This window comes from Leuresthes tenuis, unplaced genomic scaffold, assembly GCF_036924035.1.
Source record: "Leuresthes tenuis unplaced genomic scaffold, fLeuTen1.0.hap1 SCAF_18, whole genome shotgun sequence".
NCBI classification, from domain to species: domain Eukaryota; kingdom Metazoa; phylum Chordata; class Actinopteri; order Atheriniformes; family Atherinopsidae; genus Leuresthes; species Leuresthes tenuis.
The window spans coordinates 5675805-5703535 of NW_027325372.1; the positions used below are offsets into that span (position 1 = coordinate 5675805).

General features: G+C 38.2%; 1 protein-coding gene across 1 annotated transcript; it reads left to right on the top strand.

Moving 5' to 3' along the window:
• The first annotated feature begins 2780 nt into the window (after positions 1 to 2780).
• Positions 2781 to 27628, top strand: LOC140275345 (gamma-enolase-like). The gene is made up of 13 exons (XM_072370789.1): positions 2781 to 2960; positions 14285 to 14370; positions 14725 to 14820; positions 15323 to 15381; positions 17681 to 17750; positions 19199 to 19332; positions 19711 to 19802; positions 20566 to 20696; positions 20838 to 21035; positions 21273 to 21474; positions 23059 to 23167; positions 24299 to 24357; positions 26691 to 27628. The coding sequence occupies exons 2-13, from the start codon at positions 14286 to 14288 to the stop codon at positions 26758 to 26760; spliced, it is 1305 nt and encodes a 434-aa protein (XP_072226890.1). The 5' UTR covers positions 2781 to 2960; position 14285; the 3' UTR covers positions 26761 to 27628.
• The last annotated feature ends 103 nt before the right edge of the window (positions 27629 to 27731 follow it).

Sequence of the window (27731 nt, forward strand, 5' to 3'; positions counted from 1 at the left end):
CAAAAGTCTCATTACTATTTCTGCATAACACTTCAGGTTCACAGCACTTTTGCTTTTTCAAACTGGTAATTTGCTGATGGGATATGATGGTGGAAGCTGTGTTTTCAGCCATGATGTTGCTTCTAGTCATACCATCATCCATTCATCATCCAGAGCCATGATTTTGGAACAGATCTTCAGAGGTTTGGAATAAAGACTTTAACACAGATTTATTTTCTAAATCAGAAAAATGAGAAAGAAAAACGATTGTAAGTAATGATCTGGTCATTTTCTGATCACCTCATGTGATAATTGGGTATGTGGGATGAGAATGAAGTCCAAAACAAGAATGGCAAAGTCGTCGAAATAACAAATAATTTTTGTAGTGTATTTGATAGCGTTGAATGTGTTTGTTTTGGTTGGCCTGGTTAGCAGTTTGTGCTGTAGGTGGAGGGTGAGCATGCTGAGGGGAAGACTGGTCGACCTTCAGAGTAACGCAGCAGAAAATGAGATAATTACAATGCAAAGCATTCCTCTAATACCCCCTCCCTTCAGATGTTTTTATCTTCATAGGCATTTCAATGTACTTTGATCTCCTTGTTGGCCTTTTTTACTTCTTTTTCTCTTTGTTGCTTCCACCTGTTTTCTATCTTCTTCTCTCTTCCTTTCTATTCCACTCCCTTCATATATGTGTGTCTGTATCAGTGGCTCAGCTGTGCCTAAGCATCGGCATGGATGTCAAGGACGTTGTGCTGCTTGTCTCCCAAAGATAATCCCATTAAACTCAGGAATTTAATTATAGATTATCGCACACAGTCAAACAGTGACATGCATGCATGCTCACACATCCAGAGATGTCGTACACAGGTGGATTTGTGCACCTTTCTGTGCACACAAGCACAAACACACAAGCACAGGAATGCATAAACTAGTGAGATAATGCTAACCCATGCAGGCGCAGACACTATCATACACATGTATACACCAATAACACAGTGCCTTCATCCTCTTTCCCTGTCAATGTGTATCAGTGTCACCCTCCAGTCTGCAAACTTCACCAGTCTGTTTTTAGAGCAGCAAGGATGCAGCTCCACATAATTCTGTAGTGAACAAAGGAGCTACACTGAAATTAGTGACCGCTGCGCAGAAGCATTCAAACTCACGAAACACAGGAATTTTCAACTCAACAAGAACAGCTGACATGTGCTTCAGGTCACCATCTGTGTGCTGTTTTTAAACTTTTTTCTATTAATACATCTTTATAGCTTTTCACATTTTACTTGTGCTAACTAAGAGTGCAGTATTCCATTATATTTGTGTAAATTTCCAATAACACCAGTACAACCACAGTTATAAATCAGTGAACTGATGGTTACCATAGCAACTGCACTTTCATGTCATACTATGTTAAAACTTCACTGGTAGCGGTAGCTTTTTGATGGACTGAAGGGACAAAACTAACACTGATGAAATACGTATGTAAAAAACAAAACAATGGAATCCTGGTAGTAGCTGAGTTAAAATCAGTGGACTTTTCTTGTATCAAATGTTGTTTTTGCCCCAGTATTTTAGTGACTCAGTCAGAGATTTTGGCATTTTCTGGGCTGTGATCCTGTTCTCTCATTTACCATACACTGCGAGGATCAGTATAATCTTGTTTTAGGATGAATGATGAACAAATCACAACGAGCATCACTTCAAATGTCCCATATTTGGATAAAAATCTGCAAGACCAAAGATGCTGAGACCTCTCTATGTTTTGGAGTATTTATGTCTCGTGAAAACAGGACTGGGATAAAATGAAAAGCACTTTCACTTAAACTTGAGTTTTGCTCTGGATGTTACTGTGTGTTACCTTGAAATGAAGAGTTAGGGATTCAAATGTTAAAGTTTTTCTGAGATTAATAATCCTGGACATTTTATCCACACAGATCAAAATCAACTGATTACGTCTGAACATTTTCTGCTTTTTTTGGTTTATCAAATATCCACAACACAGTAATGCATCTTCAGGCTCTCATGTAAGCATGTTCTTGCTTGAAAAAACAGCTCAAACTTGTAAAAATGCCTTAGAAACTATACTGTAAGGCTCATATATACTGCATAAAAGCAAAAAATAAAAAAAGGCAGAAAGAAAAAGAAAGAAAGACTTTTCCCAACTGATTTGATACATTGGATGTTAATCCTGGGTGGATCATCATAGTGGAATAAAATAATAAATCAATAATTGAATGAATTAAAAATGAGATAGTCCTGAAATGGATTGGAGATGTGTCCAGGGTGTCTTTTGTCTTTCACCCAGTAGTGGGTCAGATCAGTTGCACTTCCTTCCATAAAATGCACTGCACATTTTTAACTTTTGGAGAAGTTTGAATGCTGCATTGTTTTCTATGCCTTTGTAGTCCATGTACACGCTCACCTCAACAATTAGATGCCCAGCCCCAAGCCCATTATAACCATAACCTAACCTTTCATCAATTTATCCTCAAATTCATGATATGAACTTGAATTTGGCCCACAAAATCAAATCAAGTCTCCATAATATGACTGTATGGACAGATTTATGTCCCAACAACACAAAAAACATAAACCATGTTCATGTCTGAGTGTGGTGGGGAAGGATGGATTATGTAACTGAATATACTTCGGCTGAACCCCACTGCAGCATCAGAGAAAGGCAGGGAGACTCAGAGAGAAAGAACCAGTCCTCACTTCATCTATTCTTACCTCCACAGTTGGGCATCAAGCCTCTGCACCCTGTCCTTATCCCTTCATCCAAACCCTCGGTCCAGCTTCTCCTTTTTAATTAACCCTCTTCTTCTCTCCATCTCCCCTCTGAGTCATCTCCCCTCCCCCCTCTGTCACACATCTCACCCCCTCCTCCTCTCCTCCTGTTTTCCTCTCCCTCTCTCTTCGCTCTGTCGCTCCAGTATTTTCTCGGTCGCCGTGAAAGGCAGAACACACACACACACAGGCGGCAGGTAAAGGCAGGAAATCCTCTCTTCCTCTTTTCTTCTGCTCCAGAGGGCTTTGTGTTTGTCCATCATTGTATTTTTTTTTCCTTTTCCATGTTTGTTGTCTTTGCTGCTCAGTGGATGGTTAATGCAGGCAGAATGCAGAGGGATGCAGGTTGTGTGTAGAGCTGAGGGATGCTCTAGGTGTTACTGTGTTTGCTTCATGCATGTTAAAAAAATGTCTGTCAGGTAAATTTGCGAGTGTGAAAAGAGACATGTGTGCATACACATGTGTCTCTTTCTACATGCACAATGTTTACATGTGTAAGTTTTAGGTATTAGTTTGTGTGTGTGTGTGGATAACTGTAGTTGGGTGTAATGGCTGACAAAAATGTGTGCGCGTAGGTGTGAAAGGAGAAAGGAAATGGTCTCCGTGTATGTTTTTGCATTATATATGAATGTTTATATATGAAGTCTATGTTGCAGTGTTTGTGTGTGTGTTAGATTGACCTCTTTGATGTGGAATGTAAAGACATGTGTGTGTGTGATGCAGTTTTAGGTCTTAATGTGTGTCCTTGTCCATTCTTGGAAAAATGGTTTGTTTGTTTATGTGTGTTGTGGCAGCAGAAATGCACATCGCGTGTGAGCAGATTCAATTGGTAAATCATGCATGTGTGTGTTAGATGATGGTGACGTAGCAGACAGGAAGAAGTGTGTGTGTACGTGTGTGAATTTTGCTGTATGGATTTCCTTACATATCTTGTAAAATGGCTGTCAGGCGTGTATGTGTTTGCTCATGTGAGTCTTGACTGCAGTAACATTTTGTGTGTGTGTGTGTATATGTGATGGGATCCTGCAGTCAGTTGTGGTCCAGTTCTTGGTATATCAAGTGAGTGTGTTTGGGTATTGGGCAGAAAGATTTGTGAGTATGCATTTATGTCTTAGAGTCTCAGACAAAAGGCTCACTTACAGAAAAAATATACAACAGATACATTTTAGGGTCACAAGCCAAGTCATTCCCTTAATCAATACGTTTAAGTATTGCTCCTGTAAATGATATATTTCTTTCCTTTGAAGTCTTTACAAAGGCCTTTTGTGCCCAGCAAGGAACATCCTTCTTAAACATAACACATTAAACATAAATGTCATATTTCTATCATGTTTCAACATTTATTGTCACTGTTTGAGCTAAATTAGCTCTTAAATCACGCAATCTGAATGCAGCCTATATTTCATCCCAGTATTGCAGGAAAATATGTAATAGGTACGTTTGTCCACATGTAGAAGAGTTACAATCTATAGTTGTTTATTGTGAGATGGCAATATATCCCTGGCCCAATTCCTTTCTGTAGGGCAGTGTTCACATGACACAATGTTATTCACAATTTCTCACATACCGCCATTGGTCAAAAGCCCTTAAAGTCAGTTTTTAATGGAAGGAGTGCCCTTTTAATGTTACTCTCCGATCCACAGGGACCTGCTCTACTGCTGCATACAGCCAGTTATCCTTCTGCAGCATAAAGTGACGCACCAGCTGCACAATAGTAAATTGCAAAAGGAACACGTCATTCCACACTGCAGGTTTACAAACAACAATATGGAATCGTTTACGGAGGTTTTAGCAGAAGAGGGAATACGAAGCCAGCTCCCAAGCAACAGATTTTTATTAGAGTCCAACCTTTACTACTGTATTTGTCATACATTACTTTGTTAAGTGTTAAAAAAAACCCAGCATGGTTAAAAATAAGAATCAAAGTACTTTGTGTTGTGGAACGCTCTAAAAACATTTTTCATATTGGCCACATTTTGACTGTGACACTTTTCACAATGGCGAGTGTGACCCTACCAGTTTTGGAAACCCTGCACGTCAATCAGAGACGTTTTTGCACTTAAAACTAATGGAGCATGCTCCTGAACAAGCATCAGTAAGTTGTGAATTCTACGAGAATGGTGACCCATGAATATGTCATCTGTAAGAGTGTAGACTTTTGTAACTCTCTAACCATGTTTTTCAATCGCAGCCCTATGCATGTTCTCTTAATTACATGTGCTAATCATTTGTGGGTAACAGCAGAAAAGGGAACATGAGTGGGAGGGATGTAGAAAAGTTCAAAGATTGTTGAAAATGCGCCACTCGAGTGTGAAGTAGCTCTTTCCGCAACCTGCTCCTTCTTTCTAACAAGTGTTTGTGGTCAAGTGAGGACTAATGAGACACTGACAGGGGGCATCACCACAGAGCAACACGAATGGATGTGTTGAACGTCAACATGCTGAAAAATAGCATCTGCACATTCGTCAGTTTCTTAGAAAATAGCTGTACAGCATGTTTGAGGGTTTTGGCAGCAGGAATATAATTTTTGCATGTTTGCACTTGATCTCAGTGTGGTCCTTGATATATCAAATGTGTGAGTGTGTGTTTGATGTCTCTTGCACTCAGTGTGATGTGTAGGTGGATTTGAGTGTGTTTACACCTGTAGTACTTGTGATATTTGTGAGCTGAGGCTACATGTGTGTTAATGTGCACACATCACTGGTGTTACATATGTGTGAGACTGCTCTAATTCCTGCATGTGTGCCATATGTGCCTTTATCAGCTTTCTGTTCACTATCTTCTTCCTTTTCCTCATCTCTTCCTTCACTCCTTCATTTCTCTACTCTTCCCCAGCCAAACTCGGTCATTTAATTATTTATCTCTGGCTCTTTCCTTCTCTTTTTATCTATCCCTCGTTTTGCCTCATTTCATCTCACTCTCCATTTCGTCCTTCACCACTCCCTCCCTCTCCCTCTTCCTCCTGGTCATTCTCTATGTCGCTCTACTTTTCTCTTTGCATATATCTAAAGCCACATTTCATCACTCAGCCATGCTTTTTGTCTTTCTTCTCAGCTCATGCATTCATTTTCCTCTTCATTCTGATCTCTTCCTCTTGCTATTCCCAACATATATCTTCCTTCACACCCACATATAACATATTCATACAGAAATACACTTTACACCTATATGCACATTTTCAAAACAGTGTTAAAAAAGTTTCCTAATTACCTGCAACGTTTGGTTCAAGGATTCATTATCAAAGGCTGTGGTGACTTTAGAAATACCACTCTAAATCATAAGTACAAAACGCTGAACAAGAGCCCCAGAAAATAAGACACAATCAAAAACTTGACAGTACACATAAAAATGTGAAGAGAGAAGAGACTGAGTGTAGGCCATGGATGTCTAATTGCAGAGATTAAAAGCCTGTATGATGAGAGGAACCTAAAAACCTTTGCTTTTGTTAGAAAAAGTGACCTTTACCCATGGCTCACTTGTTTTTTGTCATTTCTCCCTTCTGGAGATGGCACATCATGGGCTATCATGTAGCTAACAGTTTGCTTGTGGATTCCAAATAAATGCAACAATGAGAGCTTTTGACCTATCGTGGCATTTCGCATAAACAGCACATCACCTCAGGCCCTTTTCATGGGCCATTTCTTGACATAACCTTTTCATGTGTCATTTTACCATGTTGAATGACACAGAAAATGATCAGGGTAAAAGTTCAACGCAAGGGTGTCATTCTTCAAAAAAGAGCAGTGTATAATGACACAGATACTGTTCCAAAACAGTCTAACAGAAGCTGTTGAAACTTCCACAAATCTTAATCTACTGATTCATACCCTGAGAAGGAACTTTTCATGCTTGTAGAGGATGATTGCACAGAACACATGCAACACATTTTCAGGGCATTTCATAAAACTGTCATGAAAGGGATGTTAACCACACTGAACACATGAAAAAGTCTAGATTTGGAGGTATGAGGAGCTTGGTAGTGGAGCTACTCACATGACTGTTGAGTAGGAGATCCAAGTTGGTGTCCAGTCTGACACATTAATCCCTACAATAGCTTTGAAATGTAATTTCAAGCTTCAGCTTTAATTTACTGTTTGGTTAAGTACGTGGCTTGGTTGGTGTAAAGAAAACTTGATGTCTTGCATCAAAACAGACACTCTCATAACATACCACACAGAAATGTCCATTTTCTCGCTTATGCGGTATGAGTCCCACCTCTTCAAAAAGACACACACAGACACACACACAGAAAACATCAATAACATTTTTCTTGGAATAACTTTTGAGTCAATTCTGAAGGTTTTTTGGCTTTTTAATGAATTTTTTCACAGAAATAATGTGGATGCAAATTAAAGCTCAGAAATTTTAAAAGCTTGGTATGCTTTTGCCACGTGGTAGGTTCTCTAGCATCAAATATTGTTGCTGCAGGAAATATGCATAAGGCGTCTGCTGGTTGGTGTTGTGATGCACCAACTTTGGCAAATGTGAATAAATGTTACGAGCCCGGTCAGATGCTTTTTAGAAATACTTTCCCTCTGTTTTTCTGTTTTCTTTTCATGTTCTGTTTTGTATGGACTGGGTGCTGCATTAGATTAGGGACCCAGAAACTAGTTGCTAACCTGGCTTGTTGCATAATAATGAAAATATATTCCATATCCACAAGTTTTCAAGGAGTTTGAAAAGAGACTTTACAACTACATCAATCTAGCAATTCTGATTTTGTTTGCACACTTTTGAGTCAATACTTTAGAAACTCAGTACTCTCAGTAAATAAATACTGAGACGAGATTAACTGAATCAAAATGAGTCTGATAGAAACAATTAATCTCTTTGCGTTCTCTTTCTTGCTTCATCAATGACTCTCCTTTCATCCTGTCCACTTCCTCTTTGTCGGTCCTTTCTCTTTTTAGCTTTTCATATTGTTCTAATCACATCTGATCTTGTTAATCTATTTCATTCCTATCTTTCATGCTTTCTCACTCCATCCACATGCCTGTGTATTAAGTATTTGTTCCTCTTCTCTTTCCTAGCGTGCCCTAATCACCCTTCTCTTTCTCTCCGTCCATGGCTCGCCCACTGGTGTTTGTGTGTGTTTTTTTTCAGAGTTGGCATGTTTTCTGCTGAGCACTGCAGTCTCTGGAAGGTGTGGTGTGATGCATTCATGGGTGTCCTCCCTCCCTCTCTGCTGCTGCTGCTGCTGCTTCAAAGCTTACGTAACACACAGCAGAGTGCTCAAACTGCACTGGGCAAGAGACACAGATGGATATGGAGAATGAAAGAGAAGGAGAGGAGAGAAAAGAGGAATGAGACGAGAGTCATCATGAGATAATCACATATAGGTGATGACAGAACAGGAAAAAGAGCATGTGTTTATGGACATGAGATGGGTGTGTGGATAGCAGTTGGAGGCTGATGATGCACATGGATGACTAACACTGATATTAAAAGAGTCTATTGCTTGAGAGCATGAAGTATAAACAAAATGTATCTGCTGAATACATTAACAAACTGTGCTTATAATAGCACACTGTATAAGGTGAAAAGATGATTGTTCTTAAATTAAAGGGAGCAAAACTTTGACTTAAACATCACTTCAATCTCAAGTTGATTTTTCAAAGTCAGCATGTTTAAAAAGTCTTGGAAGTGTAGACAAAATGATCAGTCACCTCAGGCTCCATCACCTGTAAAGCAAGAGTTTTCCGTTAGTGTATTAGTTTAGTTCAGAAAATGTAGAATTTCTGTGAAGGCTTGTTACTCGTTGCTGCTGCTCCACCCTCAAGTGAAACACTTTAGAAAACTCTGCAGTACTGCAGGGTGGGGCCTGAAAAGAGCATCAAGAAAGAAAAGAGAACAAATACCCATAAAGTTAATGTACTCCAGGAGAGAAAACCACCCACACACAAATCACAGTCACTCCTGAATGTACATAAGGTATCTGATCTGCTTTTTCGTACTCCGAGGACCTCTTACAATTTTCATTTTCACACATTTTGCTGACACATCTATCCTCTCTGATCTAACATTGAATTTAAAAAAAAAGTAGGCTGTAAATGCTGTAATCAACCACAAACGATGGGATCAAGGTTCAGAGCTGCTGTGAAAATGGGTGAAATTGTTCCTGCGTTACTCAGACGAATTATCCACTCTATGATAGGTGATTGCAGAGTAAAGGGGTCAGAGGACAAAATAAATCATGTGTTTCTGGGTCGTGTTAAAAGTAACAAGAGGATGCTTGTTAACAGTGAAAGAGGAGAAAGATGACACATAGAGTTTAATATTCTCGGGAAGGTCTTGAAATGTATTAGTATTCAGATTGTGAGTCAGGTTCCAGCAAATACCAGGGGAAATAAGAGAGGAAAGCAAAAGGACACAAATGATGCAGAAAAAGAGAAATACTGTATCATTCATCTATGATAACATAAATATGTATAACAATTTGACTATATCTGTGTTGCAAGTCAGGCGATGGAATAGCTGAATAGAAGGCAGAAATAAAACAACAGCTGAAAACATTACATAAGGTAAAGATCTTGCTCATACCAGATATTTATGTAATGAGATACACTGTAGGGGGATTAATTGATAGTTTAAAAATATTTAGATATAAAGAAAAATACTAAAAAAGTTATTGTTCAAGTGATTCTGGTCTTCCTATATTGTTTGATAATAATTCACTATAGTTTCCTGTCTGTAGTGCAGCCCTCATGTTTCGGTCTACTGTCATTATTATTGGCATTATCACGTGATCATAAAAAATGATAAGGCTGTAGTGTATGTGGTGTTTTTGTGGCATGCAGGGCAGATCAGGATGACCACACTGGCAGAGGGTTGTGCTGACCTTTGTGGGTGAAGTCAATAAATATTGACTTAATCACTGTTGACTTGAACTGAAAAATTATTGAAGAGCAAACCAAACCTTTACATGTTTGTGATTTCTAAAAATATTCAATGGTTCATACTTATGTAGAACAGAAACTCCCATAATCACAAACAAATACAAACATATATAAATGACTCAACATGTACAGCAAACTTCCCAAAAAATTCTGCTACTATAATAAAAATGTTGAAAAAAGTGACATTAATCTAAAATCAATAATACTTTATTAATCCCCTTAGGGAAATTATATTACTGCAGTATTTATTATTGGTAAATATATTCTATAACCGTATGGGTGTTTTTGTAGCTTGGCAACAACCTAGCTGATGGGTGCACATGCAGCATTGGCATGTAAACTTTCTCAGAAAACAACATGGATCAAAACTCTCAGCCAAATGTTCAGCATCTGGGGTGCAGACATGTTCCTTCCCAGTGACACGTTTAGGATAACTCCATCTGTTTTTAGCATGCATCGTAATCCTCCCCCTTTAGTGTTACATCTCTGCCAGCAGTCTCTGTCTGCCCATAGCGACATAAATCTAGTGTTAAAGCTTTTCCTGCAGCCAGGTTTGAGTGAAAAAAATAATATTGCCTCCCTGATATTGCTGCTGTGTTGTCATCAGGACCCAGACTTGTCTATTTTATCCTCTAGTGATCTGACACTTCCCATAATGATCAAGGGAAGAAATGGTTTAACCCTCTTTCATACAACATACAACCCAAGACCTTTGTTTCATGTCTTTCATGTTACATCACATCCAAAATGCATTCTTACTTACTGGCATAGTTAGACAAAACTGATCTCTCATTTATGTAAGTTTATGGTAGAAATCATCAGACTACTAAAACACTGCTTAACCAAAGCTTAGACTCCAGATGTATAAGTATCTTTGTGTAGGCAATATAGATGGAAAATGTCTTCACAATTGCACTCTACAGCAGGAAAAGGTGTGGATCCAGCTCTGTTTCTGATTCTCCATCAGTCAATGCATCTGAAAAGGACAACAGTGCCAGCTTTCTGCAAGCTATCAGCCAGCCAAATTTAGCTCACAGATCGATAAAGTATTCATACAGTAAAGAGAGACGAGGACAGCATAAAAGGCCTTTTCTGACATATCGCTGCAGTTGTCAGGCTGCGTGTTCCGAATATCAATAGGGAGAAAGAGTGGAAACACCCACAGAGGAGAGTAGCATTAATCAAATTGAAATAGCAATGAGGATGGGTTTTCTAATGCTTTGGAAAATCATGTATACAGTGGGTGTATAGAGTTAGGTTACACTTGCAAATCATGAAGGAAATAGTAAGGTTGATGCCATTTCCATCACCCACTTAGGCCTGACCGCCCCACTCAAGGAAGAGTAAAATCGTTCTGAGGATTACTTGTGTCACAGAACTGAAACTGAAGATGTGTCTAGAAACTCATTTTCCAACAATCAACCAATCAATCAATACTTATCTGTATAATGCCTTTTGTATGGATTAGCTGTAGTACAAATTGCTTTACAGAGTGTAAAAGCAGAAAACAGTTTAAACAATAAAGAAATGCTTCCTAACCAACACTCAACTCTAAAATGCCAAAGGGGTACTGTCTGAAAATAAAAAAATCTAATTGAGCAAAGTGATTTGTGGGTATTTTACATACGTTTATGTACTTTTCTCTTACATTATTTCAGAAATCTCACTTTTTGGGATCTGCTGCAAAGTATTAATAAACCAGCACTTTATTCTATCGAAAACATTCTATTCAGTCTGTTAAACCTTGTTCAAACTGGTTATTATCTGCACTCTTAGTTATTGTCATCACTAGTTTTGTCAGCAGCAACAATTCTTTTTTATATATCAATCAATTGATTAATTTGATGGATTTAACAGGAATCTCCGTGTAAATTCTAAATGATTGATAAATCTCTGCTCAGCAGATGCCTGTAATAAAACTTCACTAACTTTAAAATGATAAACTACTTGCATATTCAAGCTGTTTTCACATTGCTAATAGGCATATTTACTGTATAGTGAACTAGTTAGCTTGTTATTATGAATCAAAATTAAGTTAACAACCAAACTCAAAATGTTTTTGCAATTGTTAAAGAAACCCTTTAAACTGGAATCAAACAGTTCTGAACCAAGGTGTCATAAACTCATGAAGTGATTCTACCTGTGCTTGATTTTTGACTTAAACACAGAGACTAGTGCATTGACCCACTTAGGTGAATGCTCTTGGGGTTGAGATGTTTTTCAAAGTGTTGAGTGGCACCAAGAGATGTATCCTCCCTGCATTAGCGCTGCAAGAGTTTCAGAGCTCTCTCTCCTGGGAGACAGACAGGAACAGCAGTAAACAGCTTGAGTGGAAACTTAAAATCATTGTGAAAGCAGAACCAGGGTCAACATGTTTGGAGGCAAAGTTTGACTTTAAAAACCTTGTTTTTGCTACTGTCCTTTACTTTATTTAAACAGTATTTACCAGCTTCAACATGTACCAGCTACATTTTACATGTTGTAGTCTTTACCAGCTACAACATGTAAAATGTGACAAGGTTTCTCCTTGTAAGTCTGTCAGTGTATGTGACTTTCAGTCCCATCGAGATAGTTTCTAACATTACATAAATATTTAAAATACTTTATGTCACAATTTACACTTGAAATCATGGCAGTGATCATATGCTTTCATCCAACTCATTTAGCTAAGTATCTATGTGTACATTTAGTGCAGTGTAGGCATACAGATGTATTCTTACTGCAGTTTGAGGCTTCATAATCAAAAGAAAAATGCATTTGTATTGGTTAATTCAAATTTGTGACATACAAAGCTGTGCACCTGCTGTAAAGAAAGGAAGTAACAGGCTACACACATTAAGGTTTAGAATATTAAGATGCTTACTTCTGAATGTTGATGGAATCATCACACCATCAGATATGCCAGTGAGTTCTCGGTCTACACCCATCTTTAAAATTTGTCTTTAAGTTTGTCTCAATGACTCACCTGTAAAATTTTGTGAAATCTATCTTTTTGTGAAATCATCTTCAATCACAGATGTGATGCTGGTGAAATTGCCAAAGCTGTCCACACACAGGCCAGACCAGTTGTTGTAGTTTTTGTTTCATTCAGCCTGAGTTTTAAAATGTAATGTAATGTATTCCGTGTGTTTAATGGGAGGGGATGAAAGTCAGCTGCCATGAATCCAGGAAAAAGATACGCCAGATGTGATACATTCAATCTAGTTTTTATTACTTTAACCAAGTAGTTTGTAATGTGTAGAACAGCAACGAATCAGCAAGTGAAAGGACAAGGAAACAGCAACTGAATGCAAAAATAAGATTAAGATAAAGTTAGCTGAAAACAATAGCGATCGGCACTAGGTTTGATCCTGGAGCTTCCATTTTGGAGTTAGAAGAGTTGTACCATCCTACAACTCATCTGACCTCCAAATGTGGAGTTTTTTTTGCGTCCAATGAACATTTAATTCATTCAACAAAATGTTATGACTCTGCTTTCCTTTTTGGAGTTATTTTCTTGTGTGGTAGCATAAAAACTCCACCAAAAATATTGTGTCTTTTAGCACAAAAAATAGATGAAGTTATCAGGACTATTTCACAATTTGTGGCGGACTAGATTGAACAGACACAGACAGACAGACAGACAGACAGAAGCCGACCAAAGTGCTCAAATCATTGTAGGATTCAGAAGCAACTGCTGTCGCCTAGACCAATTTTTGTCAAGATGACACACAGATACACATGGACAGACTAACAAGGCGAAAACAAAACCAGCTATGTTGTTGTGACTTGATATTTTAGATAGATTCTCATCACAGTAGCTGATTTTCATCAGGCTAATGACCCAGATCCAAAATAATGTCCATCAAGACCTCCAAAGGTCACGTCTTCTTTAACAGTTGTAGATTTAGAAAATATGCTTTTGTTCAGGACTTTTTCGGCTGAAATACATGTGGTGATCTCTGGTGAATGTGTGGAACTAGCAAAGCATTTGTAGTATTCTAGACTGTGTTCCTGGTAATAAAGGTACATTAGCCACTGCAACAGGCAACCGAGTAGTTCAGTGATGTGCTCTAATAATTTCTTGGCAACAGACGTTTGTTCAGGTCTGGAGCAGTCTTGAAAACACGCAATATCTATTAGCAGGTTCGATATCAACAACTTATTTGTTTTTAGACAGTAACCTGAGCATGGCAGGTTCCAGTGTCTGAAAGAAGGCAGCTATGAACTGATGCATTATTTAGGACTCCCTCTTGCTGATATTTTAGTTTTCTTGGAAACTAACTGCAGTGTGTGTACGTGTTTATGTGTGTGTGTGTGTCGTCAGTCCTCTGTGGTGAGCTTTGATTTTCACGGTGAATCTGCCATGATGTTGTTTGACATCTCCCCTCACAGGTTGTTTTGTCTGAATGTGTGTGTTCAAAGTAAAAATAGAAATTTCTCTCAGTTTTTTCCCTCCCTTTTTTCACTTCAGTCAGAAGATGAAATATCTACAAAACACGAAAGTCTTACAACATGCGAAAATGTTGTTATCGCTACTCTTATATTTGTCACTTGTAGTTGATTTGATGCATGTTAAATAGATACTGTTTGAGTGATTGATGACAAGGTCAGCTATAGCCTTTTTTCCTCTTCTTGTCTCTCAGGATGTCGATCGTCAGCATCGTTGCCAGGGAGATTTTGGACTCCCGGGGAAACCCTACTGTGGAAGTGGACCTTCACACAGAGAAAGGTGACAACCCGTGTCCTGACTGCTGATATCAGAGGAAGAGAAGCGCAATCCTCATCACAAGGACGCCCACTCACTTATGTTATTAGAAAGTTTTCAGAAAGCATTAGGGGAAGTTGGGCAGTTCAACAGAAACAATGCTTTAAATTCTTACTGTTACTGACACCAAGTGTCCAACATTTCTCCTCTGCCCAGATCAACTAATTTAAGCTAAAAGAAAGAGCAGAAATTAAGCTGAACTGAAAACAAAAAAATAAAAAAATAAACTATTTAGATGAAACAATCAACATAAGGAAAGAATTCTGTACGGACTGTTATTCACTGCATTTAATCTTATTATGTTTTTGTGTCTTTTAGGTCTGTTTAGGGCTGCAGTGCCCAGTGGAGCATCCACAGGGATATATGAAGCTCTGGAGCTCCGAGATGGTGACAAGAGCCGCTTCAAGGGCAAAGGTATGAAAACAAATCAAATGGAAATCCATGCATTATGGTATTCAGTGAGGGCTGCATTAAGACATTTTTGAGCAGAAAGATTTATACGTCGTCAGAAATACAGTACGGGTAAACCTCCAAACAAACTGCCCATCCTGTCAGCCTGCATGGGATGTATCATAGAATAAATGCAATAATTATGGATCTGTGCATATTAAATGAGACAAAGGTATAGAATTACATCTAAGTCATTTCAAGGCATTATTTCCAGGCCAGCATTTTCGGAAAGTTCTTGTGCGGTGATATGGAAAAATGACATCTTTTAAGTAAGAAAGCACTTGGCTATAAAAAACATTTAGAATTTTATACTAATTTCTATATAAACTTTGGATTCAGTTTTAGGACAACAGATTTAACACTGCTCCATTTCTGCCTCATAAAAATAAACATTCCTTGAAACTTTATTTCCTCTGCAGTCGTTTTGCTTTGTTTTCCAAACCGTCCCTCTCTTTTCTTTCCTCAGGTGTTTTGAAGGCTGTTGGGCACATCAATGACACTCTGGGTCCAGCCCTTATAGCCTCTGTAAGTCAGAAATGTTTTTTATTAGTTTTAACAATCATTCAATTGCACACTTTGTATATTCATTGCTGGTGTGGACAGAGCTGTTCAGGTCTGGCTGTGAGTTGTAAAGAGCAATACGGAAGCTGTAAGTTTATGTTCCCTTCACTCTGTTCAATGATTCATACTTTTTTGCATTCAGGATTGATAAGAAACAACACTGACACCTACTTGTGACAGCAGGGACGATGTTTTTATTTCCACATTGTGGGAAAAAAATAGAACATCAGCATACTGAGGCTGAAAATGTCCAGTTTAGACTTGAAATATTATTAAAACATCCTGATGATGTGTCACTGCACCTGATTCGCTCCATTAATATGGAGCACATCAGGATGAACTGATTGAAAGCCGTGAGAATGAGATACTGGGTTCACTGAGTTATCAGCGACAGTGGAGAGAAGGGAGTGTACTGTTGGTGTGAAGATGATGATAACGTGTGACTGAGAGGAAAGTATTTAAGTATATTTCAGATATTTGCAGCACTGGAACATGGGTACTTTTGTACAGAGATAGATCATTTCTGGAGAATATTCCTGATTAGTCAGCCGGTTAAAAACGTTTGGCTCTGAGATCCTGAACACAATGACACAGCACACTAGACAGCTGCCTCGGTCCTGCTTAACTAGTGTAATCGGTGTGGATTTTTAATGATGGTAAATGTTTTATATAAAGCCTGTGACGCACTCCAGATTGAGACTGGAAACTTGATTTAAATGTGCAAAGTGAAGTGGATGTTTACTGATCAGTGATCACTCTCACAGATAATGGACAGTTTTTTCCCCCTCTCCAACTCTTAAAAGGGTCAGTGGAGTGTTTTTATCCATTTTAATCATTTACAAATGGAAAGTATTCCAGATAAGCAGATGTATACTTTTTTTTTTTTTTATCTTTTTCACAGCATATTTTGTTGCAGCAGCAAACAAAACAGTCGCTCATTGTGTTGGACTCAGATTCTTTGTTTCAACAAAAAAGATATGAAAAATGTATTTGTTTGGAAAATATTGGAGGATTTTTTTGTGGAAACACTTTAATTTCCAAACGATCAAGTGTTTTTTAGGTCGTTGTTACGTTTGACTTAAGATGCTGTTTGCGTAGTTGTTATTATATTATGTTATCATGAGGAAAATTGATAGTTCGGGCAGTTCCAGCTTTCCTAGAAAAGGACAACAGAACTTGACTTCTGCTCTGTGACTGAATAAATTTGGTCATTTTTCAGAAGCTGATATCACCATGGTAACAGATTAGTCTGACCGACAGGCATGAAGTCAGCACAACTTCGCTGAAGACAGTGGAAAGGAAGCTTGCTCAGTTCTGTTGTGCCAGGATGCAATTTCAACACATTGCGTTCAACCACCACTTAAAGATGTGAATAAGTGGAGTTCATTTTACGCATCTAAATAAATGGAATGTCTATGACAAAAGCCAAATAACAATTCCTATAAAGGGAAATAATGGTCCCACATGAGTGAAGAAAGCCTTACAGCTGTCACCGATCCCTCCTCTGCTAAACATGGACTTTCTTAATTATTATTGCAAAGGTTTGATTGGCTGATTACAATGAGAACAACAAGAAAGTGTTAACGGTAACAAAAAACAAAACAATAGATAATGCTCAAGATACAGTGATACACCAAGCTTGAAGATCTTGTAAGAGTTTAAAAGCCAACAATAGAAATAGGAGTTACAACTCCAAAGCAAAAGCAAGACATCATGTTAAGTGGCATTGGCTTGCAGTTTATTGTTTTAAAAATTTTAGTCCGAAAAACAAACTTGATCTTGTCAGGCGAGAAAATGCAAATGACTGCCATGGAAATTTAACTAAGAACTGAACTGTGTGATCATATACGTGTAAATTTAGAAAACAAAGTGACTGTACAAAAGAATTGCTAACAAACAGAAGAGGCTTTAATGTCCAGTTACTATGAATAAAGATCTGACATGTTTAACTTGAATAAAAGTGACTTATAAATTGGGATTAGTAAAGACAATGACTTGATTTTCATCAAGCCTGGTTAGTTTAAAACAAAAGTAACCTTATTTATTTAAAGTATCTTTAAAACTTGGTTTTACATTGTCAACGTAAAGCCAAAGTTTAACCAACTATCTGCCTAGTGGTCTACTTAGCCTAACAGAAAGTATATTGTTATTGTAGGAAATTGGTATTATATGTTTTGTAGATGTATCATATGTGCTTTTGAAATGATATCTTGCTCAAGTATGTTGTGACTTACTGTCATTTTCTGTCTTTGTGTGTCTGCAGGGCATCAGTGTGGTGGAGCAGGAGCAGTTGGACAACACGATGCTCGAGATGGATGGCACAGAAAACAAATGTGAGTCAAAACATGATGGAAGCAGTCCCGATGACTAACACTACATCATCAGAGTCTGTCGGCCAGCTTCTCGTTCCGGCAGCTCACACATATTTTAAAAGATGATTTCACCAAAGGCTCGTTTGTCACAGAGTGCTTTGAGGAGCGAGGAGGCATAAATACAGAGTGTAACAAGACAGAAGGAGTCGATTGCTGTTCCAAATAGGCTTTGGCACCAACTCACTTCTTTAAGAAATAAATGCACCTCTGATTTATTTTAATCTACAGTCATGTAAACTAATAAATTCAGGCAGCACGGTAAACAACCTGTAGAAACTCAGGTTTCTACAGGTTCTTACTCAGAACTTCAGAACTCAGGATCAATAAAGTATCTATCTATCTGTCTGTCTGTGAGACCAGACGTCACTAGTCCTCAGTGCACCTTTAAATAAGAATTAACACTGAATTTATTTCCAAAATAAAAGTGTATGACATTTGCAAAATACTAAAATTCTAAAAGACATTTAAGTCTCTGTACCTCGTTAACGTATTACAAGATGAATCCTGAGTAAAATCAGCCATCCATGCTAATCGTAATACCGCTCTTTCTTTCTTCTACCTTTATTGAAGAACAATTATATTATACATCTTGAAAACTGTAAGGCAATACAAAGCTGTGAAGCATTACTTGTAAGATAAATAACCCATATGAAGATGTTAATAACATAAGTACATTTAATTTTGACCCTCACCTATTTAAATCTATAGTGTATTTGTATTTTTAAGCAATGTACATTTAGATTTATATTTCTAATGTTTGTAATGTCATGTTACAAGCTATACATGTTTATTGTTATATTTCTGACACATATGTGCATGGTTATGCTATGATGTGTGGGGTTAGTTTAGTCCAGTGGCCTTGAAAATAGTGTAATAATGACTGGAAGAGGAGCGCCTGTCTTACATTGATATAGATGGGATATTAAACACCACACAGCTTTCTTTTTCTCACTTAAATCTTTTCAGAAACAGATTTTGAAAGACTGCTAAGACAAAATCACTAAAAGCCAGTGGGTGGAAGCTGTATCCTCATCCGCAAAACCCGCTTGGCTCAGAAAGCAGGGCCTGAACTGAGGTCTGTTGTTAGACTCTTCTCGATGTGTGGGGCTTCACAGCCTATTTGTCTGCAGAGTGTGGAAGGGATTAAATGAGAATATAGCGCATGTTACAAGGAAAAGTTAGCAAGTGGGGTGCTAGTTGTACCAACTGGGACAGGATCTGGGAGCGTTTGCGTCTGATTATCATCTTGACTGAATGAGCGAAAAGGCGTGAAGTTATATCAAAGGATTAGAATCTAATTTTATTATGTAAGCATGCAAAAATAATAAAAACACAATGAATAACACAAAAAAAACCAAACAAATAAAGCACTAAATCATCCTAGCAACATGTCTTTGCTTGTCAAACAGCTCAGTTTGGAGCCAATGCCATCCTTGGAGTGTCTCTAGCCATCTGTAAGGCCGGAGCAGCAGAAAAAGATGTCCCCCTGTACCGCCACATAGCCGACCTGGCTGGAAACACAGAGTTGGTGCTGCCAGTTCCTGTAAGCCTCGTTTAACCCCATAACATCAAATGAGATTAATCTTCGACAGAATATGTTTATGTTAACTCTTGCAAAGTTTTTCTCATTTCAGTCACAAACTTGCTGAACAGTCTCTTTTGCCATTTTTAGAGAACATAAAAATTATTTTTGCATATTGACAGAAATCCCAAGTTTTTTACTTCTGTAAACAACATTTTTTTATTGTTTAGTGTCTTGATTATGTCAAACATAGAACAAAATCATTTTATGTGTGTTTGAATTATAGGATAATAATGAATAATCATTGTCAGAGCTGTGATGTTTTAGGATTATAATTTCCAGCCCATTCCTTTTCCATTTTTCCTTGTTTTCTTATTGCGTTTCTTCTGCCCTCTCCAGGCTTTTAATGTGATAAATGGAGGATCTCACGCAGGAAACAAACTGGCCATGCAGGAGTTTATGGTTCTGCCTGTTGGGGCAGAGTCTTTCAAGTAAGAATTCCACTTTAAATTAAGTTTACATTACCTTTTTGTTTCAGTCATTCACCACCAGTTACATGAAGCTATGAACAGTTATTTATGTGAAACCATGTTGCTTCTTATGTTGGTTATGCACCAACTGTGGGTCAATACAGATGTTGAAAATGATAATTTAGCCAATAGCCAATACAGATAGCTATTGGCATTTTTCTCATGCTTTAATGTTACTGAAATAATCAAATATGCATTATAAACAATATTAAAAAAAAACAGCATTTGAGGCCAGCACCACACTCTCTTTAAATGAGCATAAATTATTTCTCTCTATTAACCAACTTTCATAAGAACCTTTCACATGATAAAAATCCTTTGTGTGAAAAATAACAGCCATTTTTAGCCTCTTTAGCTATTACTTACTAAATGCCTTTTTTGCACTTCATTGGTCAAACAAAATGTTCTTGTGAAAAATAAATTGACCGCTATGGAATTAGGATATTTGCTGAATCTGCAGCTGCAGGCTAATACTGTCAATTTCAGGGCAAAGTCAATGTGACATCAGATAAACATCAGCCATTGCCATCAGTTTATGTTATCCTTTTTGCTGATAGGATGATTGCACTCAACAAGCTGAATATCAGCTGACGTTAGGCCTATATATCTATGCATCCCTAATTTCAATACATGTCCGTAGATTCTGACTTACTTTGAACTTTGTAAAATCCCCAGTGCTATCTCCAACTCCTCTGTCACATCCACCCTTTCCTTCATCTTTCAGGGAGGCGTTGAGGATAGGATCTGAGCTTTACCACACACTTAAGGGGGTGATTCACGAGAAATACGGCCAGGACGCCATCAACGTAGGGGACGAGGGAGGATTTGCTCCCAACATCCTGGAGAACAGTGAAGGTGAGGAAGAGAGTGTCAGTAATTATTTACGAGCTGTGTACTGCAGAGCCCCAACCAAATTGAATCCACTTGTTCCTAACCACATTTCTTACTTTATCTTTTCTCGTTTCTCTATTTCTTCCCCCTCAATGTTCCTCTCAGCCCTGGAGCTGCTGCAGACGGCCATAGAAAAGGCAGGCTTCACGGACAAGGTGGTGGTTGGGATGGACGTGGCCGCCTCAGAGTTTTATCGTGAGGGCAAATATGACCTGGACTTCAAATCCGAACCAGATCCACAGCGACACATCACTGCAGAAGAGCTGGCTGACATTTACCAGGGCTTTGTCAACAACTACCCAGGTGCACCATTTTTATTTCTTTCCTTCATTTAATTTGATCTACATTTTTCTATATCAATGTTGGACTGAAATGCAGTTCTTTGTGGGTCTCAGTGGCATTTGGTTTTGATCAGTATCTTAAATCTATATTGAAATAAATTAATAAATGTCACAAAAAAATCAAAGATTAGTAATTAACAGGGATGAGGTGATAGTTTTTGTTATCTAAAGACTGTCATCTTTTCCTTTTATTTCCCAGTGGTGTCCATTGAGGACCCATTTGATCAGGATGACTGGGAGGCCTGGTCCCGTCTCACGGCTCAGGTCGGGATCCAGGTTGTCGGGGATGACCTGACAGTAACCAACCCCAAGAGGATAGAGAAAGCTGCTGAGGAGCGAGCCTGCAACTGCCTGCTGCTCAAAGTCAACCAGATTGGCTCTGTCACCGAAGCCATACAGGCGTATGTTTGCTTTGTTTTTAACTAACACAATAATTTACAATGACCAAGGCCTAGCATTTCTTTTTAATTCATCTTTGAGTTTTAGTTACATTGTTAAAGTACAGCTCCCCACTTTTGTATTTAAATTGTAACAACTGTGCAATATTTTACCACAATTTTCTATTGATTCTCACCAGAAAGGTACACTGAGTTCTTTTTGAGTCTTACCTTGTTGCATAGGCATCTCAGGAAGTTTCAATTCTGAAAGTGCAAAGAGTATTTAAACTGATTAGTAATTTAAGGCTTACTGCAGGGATATTTGGTCAAATTTGTCCAATTTTATTTGCTAATTCTCTCCAGAGACAATCTGGATGACAAAATGATTGATTCATATAAAGTGCGTAAATATAAAGTACTGATGTTGGGCAAATTCTCTGTGCTTGGGAACAGATCCGAGCCACACAACCTTGGTGCACTCTTGTCTGAAAGAAATAGGAACTAACATGGAGGCATATAACTTCAGGTCCTTGAGCTAGCAAACAAGGTTTTTCATCTTGTCTGGCTATCAGTCACACATATGGAAACACACACACACACACACAAACACACCATGTTGTCAGTCTCATGAGTTGTTTCCTGTCGGCCATGTTGACCTTGTGCCACAGAGGAGGTGAGAGCAACACAGAGGATGAGGACAAGAAGTGACAAGAGGTTCATAGTGTGAAGATTTACTTACTGTTACATGTACTGATGCAACTGGGTGGGATTGTTGGCTACTTTAAACTTATAGTTATTGATTTTTTTGTGGAAATAGTATAAAACCCACTCCTGAACCTGTGTGTCATCAATCTCAGACTTAGTAAATTGCCACTCAGGGTTATGATGCCATCAGTCATGAGTGTGTTGCTGTTTTACTTCAGCAGGAGAGATGAGGAGGTGAGAAAGATAAAATGATAGAAACAGAGCTCTCGACAGTATATGTGATATATTGCATCCATCTCATGAAAATTGTCTTGCATCATTAATCTGATTTATTTAATAGCCCAGTTGGCCGAGCGACAATCATGGGAACCGGGAAGCATCAACGCACATCTTAATTTTCACGTTGTTAACTTGTCAAATGACCTGCGGGTACAAATGAATTATAATCAGATTAATGCACTTGTCCAATAAAGAGGGTGATATATTCAACACTGCTGTCATGAGAGTGTAGAGAGAAGATGAATTTGTAAACCTCTGACTTTGAATTTAATTCCGTTTTGCAGTTAATCCTGGAAATATTCTGACTGTGACACATTTTTTGCTGTTTTAACTACACAAAATAATATTTTCAAGTTCCAGTTACATCATGCATATGGGCTTCAAGGACTTTCAAGGCTTTAGTTCTTCACATCATCAAAGGATGGGTTTCCTTTTTTGCAAAGCCTCTCCAGGTCTTTACAGCAGCTGCCTTCGCTTTTATTGTTTGTCTTCTTGACTTTAGTTTTATGGCTTCAAGCAGGTTTGCTTCAAGCAAACTGTGGACGTAATTGATGGGTTATAGAATACAATTAATATTATTTCTCAAATGATATTTGATAAGTGATATTTGACTCTGTCTCTCAGGTGTAAGCTGGCTCAGGCGAATGGATGGGGTGTGATGGTCAGCCATCGCTCAGGAGAGACAGAGGACACCTTCATTGCCGACCTGGTGGTGGGACTCTGCACTGGACAGGTACACACACAAATGTCCACATAAATATTTATTTATTGTAATGGATTCTTGAATAAATTTGGGGATCAACTTTCATCCTGAAGGAGAGGAGTCCCTGTAATGTGTCCTACACTGTAAATTATTGTAAGCTGATTTAAACATATGATAATTTAGACAGAATACAGACAAAATAATAACTAGAATAAGTTCAGTTCACTGATTATTATTCACTTGTACAATTATTTTGTTAAATAACTTCAATGTGCAATCTATCTATAATCACAATAAATCCATTTAATAAATTGTAAAATCTGTAAATTTGCTCACTGTAGACTGAATTAAGGGGACTCATAATAGCTAACTGAACAGATGGCCAGAAAGACAAAGAAAAAAAAAGCTAATATTTAAACACACAGTGGGAAACGAGATACTATGTGCTTTGATAAGGACCTTAAAGTTGTTTGCGCCTACACAAAGATTTAAAAGGTCAAACGTTTAAAAGATGTCAAGCTGAATAGCTTTTTTTTTTTCACAATCCTTCTAAAAAGAAAATAAAGTTTGAACTGGTTGGATTGGCTGTGTTTGAACAGTCTTTATTCACTGACACGAAGAACTCAGAGCTGAAAAAACAAACAAACACAGAGACATGAACATATACAATATATACAGAGGGAGGTAATGAGTAACACAAAACAGCTGGTAATTTGTAACTGAGGCCTGGTGTGAAACAAAGGCAGGAAGTTAAATTAACTGGAATGAAAAGGTCAGGCAGAAACCACGAAATCAGAAAGAGTGGACGAGACTAACTGGAATACTGAAGATGGAAAAAGAGAAATACTAACTAAACACAGAACAAGATCTGGATGAAATGAACGCAGGACAACCAAAGTTAAACATGAAAGTATTGAGCATAATAAACAGACTACAGTTAATACGTAGATGATTGCACTAATTACATGCAGAGCGATCTGCGATCCCACCTCATGCAGCTTCGACATAACAAATCTCAACCTTTACTATAGCAAAACTTAACAAGATCTACAGAATTCTTTTAAACCAGCTATTCTTGCATTAGTATACTCCTCACGTCTTTCTGATCTTTGTAGCCTTGCTGTCCTCAGGTTATTGATTGTCTGTGGCTCTCTGTTTCAGATCAAGACTGGTGCCCCCTGCAGATCCGAGCGGCTGGCCAAGTACAACCAGCTCATGAGGTCAGTGTGCAGCAAAAAACTATTTTCTCACATCAAAATATTACTGAACATAACTCACGTATGAATTAGTTTAAAATCAAATCTAGATTGCATTAATTATATATCTTTATATAACATTTTACTGCCTTAATTTGTTGCAAAAGACTGGACTAGCATTTTTCATGAGCTAATTATTACCCTGTAATTCAGCAAAATAAGTGAGTGTTAAGTAGCAATGTATGGTCTTTTACTATGAAACACAGGATTGCAGTTTAGAATTAGAATATTTTCCATTTTTTGTGTGCTCAGGGTCTAATAAGGCCTAAAGCAGTGTGAAGTAAAACTGATGTAAAGCCTCACAGACTCAGAGGAATTACTGGAAGAAGCTGGAGAATGCAAAGATTTAAGATGGTGTAGATTTCCTTGATACCCCTGCAGATGTAAGAGTTTACAAGTATTGCTTAAGGCCTTTTCAACAGGCATGAGTGAGGATTATTAAAAGAGTATGCAGAGCCAGCTAATGCTGTGTACTGTACATACAAGACTCAAATATTTAGTTACCAATGGAACCCAAAGTTAAAAGAAAAAGCTTTTGAAGCAGCTTTGAATATTCATGCCTTTAGATAGTTCAATGATACAACAGACTATCCTGGAAGCTTCTTTCACACACTTGAAGGCACCAAACTGGCATGGAAACCAGACTTAATGCTACAAAGAGGTGAGGAACCCTGTGAGGGCTGTCACACCAGAGAAAATAGCCTGATCCCAATCTCCACTCTAAGGCCTAATCACTAAACCCGGACAGACTTAACTGACGTCACAGCTGTAGTGTTGGAGTGTGTGGGTAAATGAGGACTTTAAAGGTGAATAGCTTTGGGCTTTAAAATGATCACCACATGTAGGCAGAGTTTTACCAGATGGGGTGCATGTTTCTATTCCAGTTTCTTGGTTTTGAGGCTAAGATAATGCAAAGATAATATTTGCTTGCCAGGAGTTTGTAACCATTGGTGTAGTTACAGTCTTTTTCACTATAAATTGTCTCAATACTAGTTTTGCATAATACTACTGCCAGTGTCCACTGCTGCATCCTCCTTATCTTCTTCTTCTGTCTGCTCTAGTGGAGACTAGACACTGTGGTGACTGATGAGTCATCTGGTGGTACAAAGTGATATTACAGTAAAAATGCTGTCCAGGATCTGAGCTGCATATCTCAGCTTCATAGTACATGGGCATTTTTTATATCTAATGGCATGCTTTTTATAATTCTATCAATATCTGTAGTTGAACTTTTGATATTAAGCTATTTATTTCTCCAAAGAGCACCTTTAAATTGTAAAAAGGAGGAAAGGGACATATCATAGAATTATGCCTTTCTTGGAAACAACACATCACCATTAAAAAAGAGCAAAGTAGGAAGAGAGTCATGTCTCTGGTATTAGACAGTTGTTAATGTGCATCTTTTTAGTTTTATCTATATAAAATAGTTTTTGATCGGGGCATTTGATATTCATACACCAAGGGAAGTCTGTAATTTGTGGTCTCACAAAGAGGGATGTTAGCTTCAGAGACTTTTCACAGTGGGACACTCCAGATCTGCGATAGCACATCTCTTTAGGTGCCTACTCAGCCTTGATGCTTAGAGTCTGAGAGCTAATTGACGTGACAGGCGACAGCAGCGCTGGTGTCACCCCATGTGTCCGAGCCAGTCAGCGGCAGGAGGGGAGGAGGGGGGAGGAGGGACCGGCTCAGTGGTGTAATCCTATCGGACTGCAGAGGAAACGCAGGAGAGGTGGAGGGTGGAAAGACTTACTGGGGCTTTAACCAGTGATAAATGCTAATCAGCGCATGAACACACACACAAATACACCCACAAAAAACGTGTTGGTTTTACTGTAGCGATATGTCATAAAACATTTCACATTTTTAGTGATTCATACCCTGGAAGCACCATGTGAGGCTGAAATATCACACGCTTATGAGCAAAACCAACTGATCCAAACACTGGCTAATGTTCTTTACCTTTTCTTTCCTCTTTCAGGAGGTTTAAGGTTGTTAAAATCAGCTAAATTTTTAGTTTGAACTCTTATGTCACTATATGAAGATTGCACTCAGGGAAACATGGTGGGAGACTACTCGTCATGGGGGTAAATGTACCTGAATATTTCTCGACAGCATAAGGTCTTTATAATGACTTTGATTAACAAAACACATCTAAAGGAAAATCACTGTTTATAAAATACAAAATTATGATATTGGATTCAAATTCTAGCAGCAAAATGCAGAACAAGTACTTTGTTGTAAACCTGCTTCATTCAGCGTTAAATATATCCCGTTTTTTCCCCCCTCCTCTGCAGGATTGAGGAAGAGTTGGGCGACCAGGCTCGCTTTGCAGGCCATAACTTCAGGAACCCCAGCGCCCTGTGAAACTGACGGATGAAAGACTCACACACGCATGCACGCACACACAAACTTACATAAACAAAAATAAAACAAAGATGAGCCATTTACAAAGAAAGATCACATAAATTCAGGAAAAAACATATCCGCAAAAGAGCCAAGCAAAACACATGAATAAATTATGCACTGATAGGAAGGGAGATGACATTGTATGCACACACACACGTTTAGAGTATGCAGATGCAACACCTGGTAATGCACATGCAGGGGAATACCATGAAATATAGTACTTTTAAGCCAGACATGCACTGTTACTGTAGGAATAGTTCATGTACAGCTTGAGACAGACCTGCAAAAATAAGGATTACTGTTAAAAAAACAGAGACAAATAAGTAGAGACACTGTAGATGAACGTAGACTGAAGCACGCAACTGAAAGAGATCACCAAACGAGGACGATGCAGTTTCAGGGACCGAGTGAAAACGACAACGAAACTACACACTGTAACACCTGAACACTCACACACTCAGCTGTGTCACACTCTCACTTGGACACTCGAGTACCTGCATTCCTCACACCTCTGTCCTTCTTCCTCACTCTCTTTGAGTCTCCTTTTCCTTCTCGTAGTGTGTTTCTCAGTTTTAGTCACTCCCTTTTCTTCTCAACCTGATGTGATTCTGATTATTTGTCCGTCATGCTTGAAGTCATAAAGAAAAATATGTGAAGAGAAAATATCTGAAACCTGAGTCCCACTGCTCCTTTGTTTCCCCTTGAATGTCTATAGAATAGCTGTGTTGAAAAAGAAGAAAGAGAAATGAAAAAATAAAACATTAACTGAACGCTTGTCATTGAAAATGATGTGAAAATATGTGAAATAAAATATGCTAATTTACAATTTCAGTCACAGCCAAGAGTTTCATCATTTCATGTCTGAATCTTTCTGTACAGCTCGTCCAGTGAGTTCTGTGCACAAATCCACGAGCTTGAAGAATGGTTTG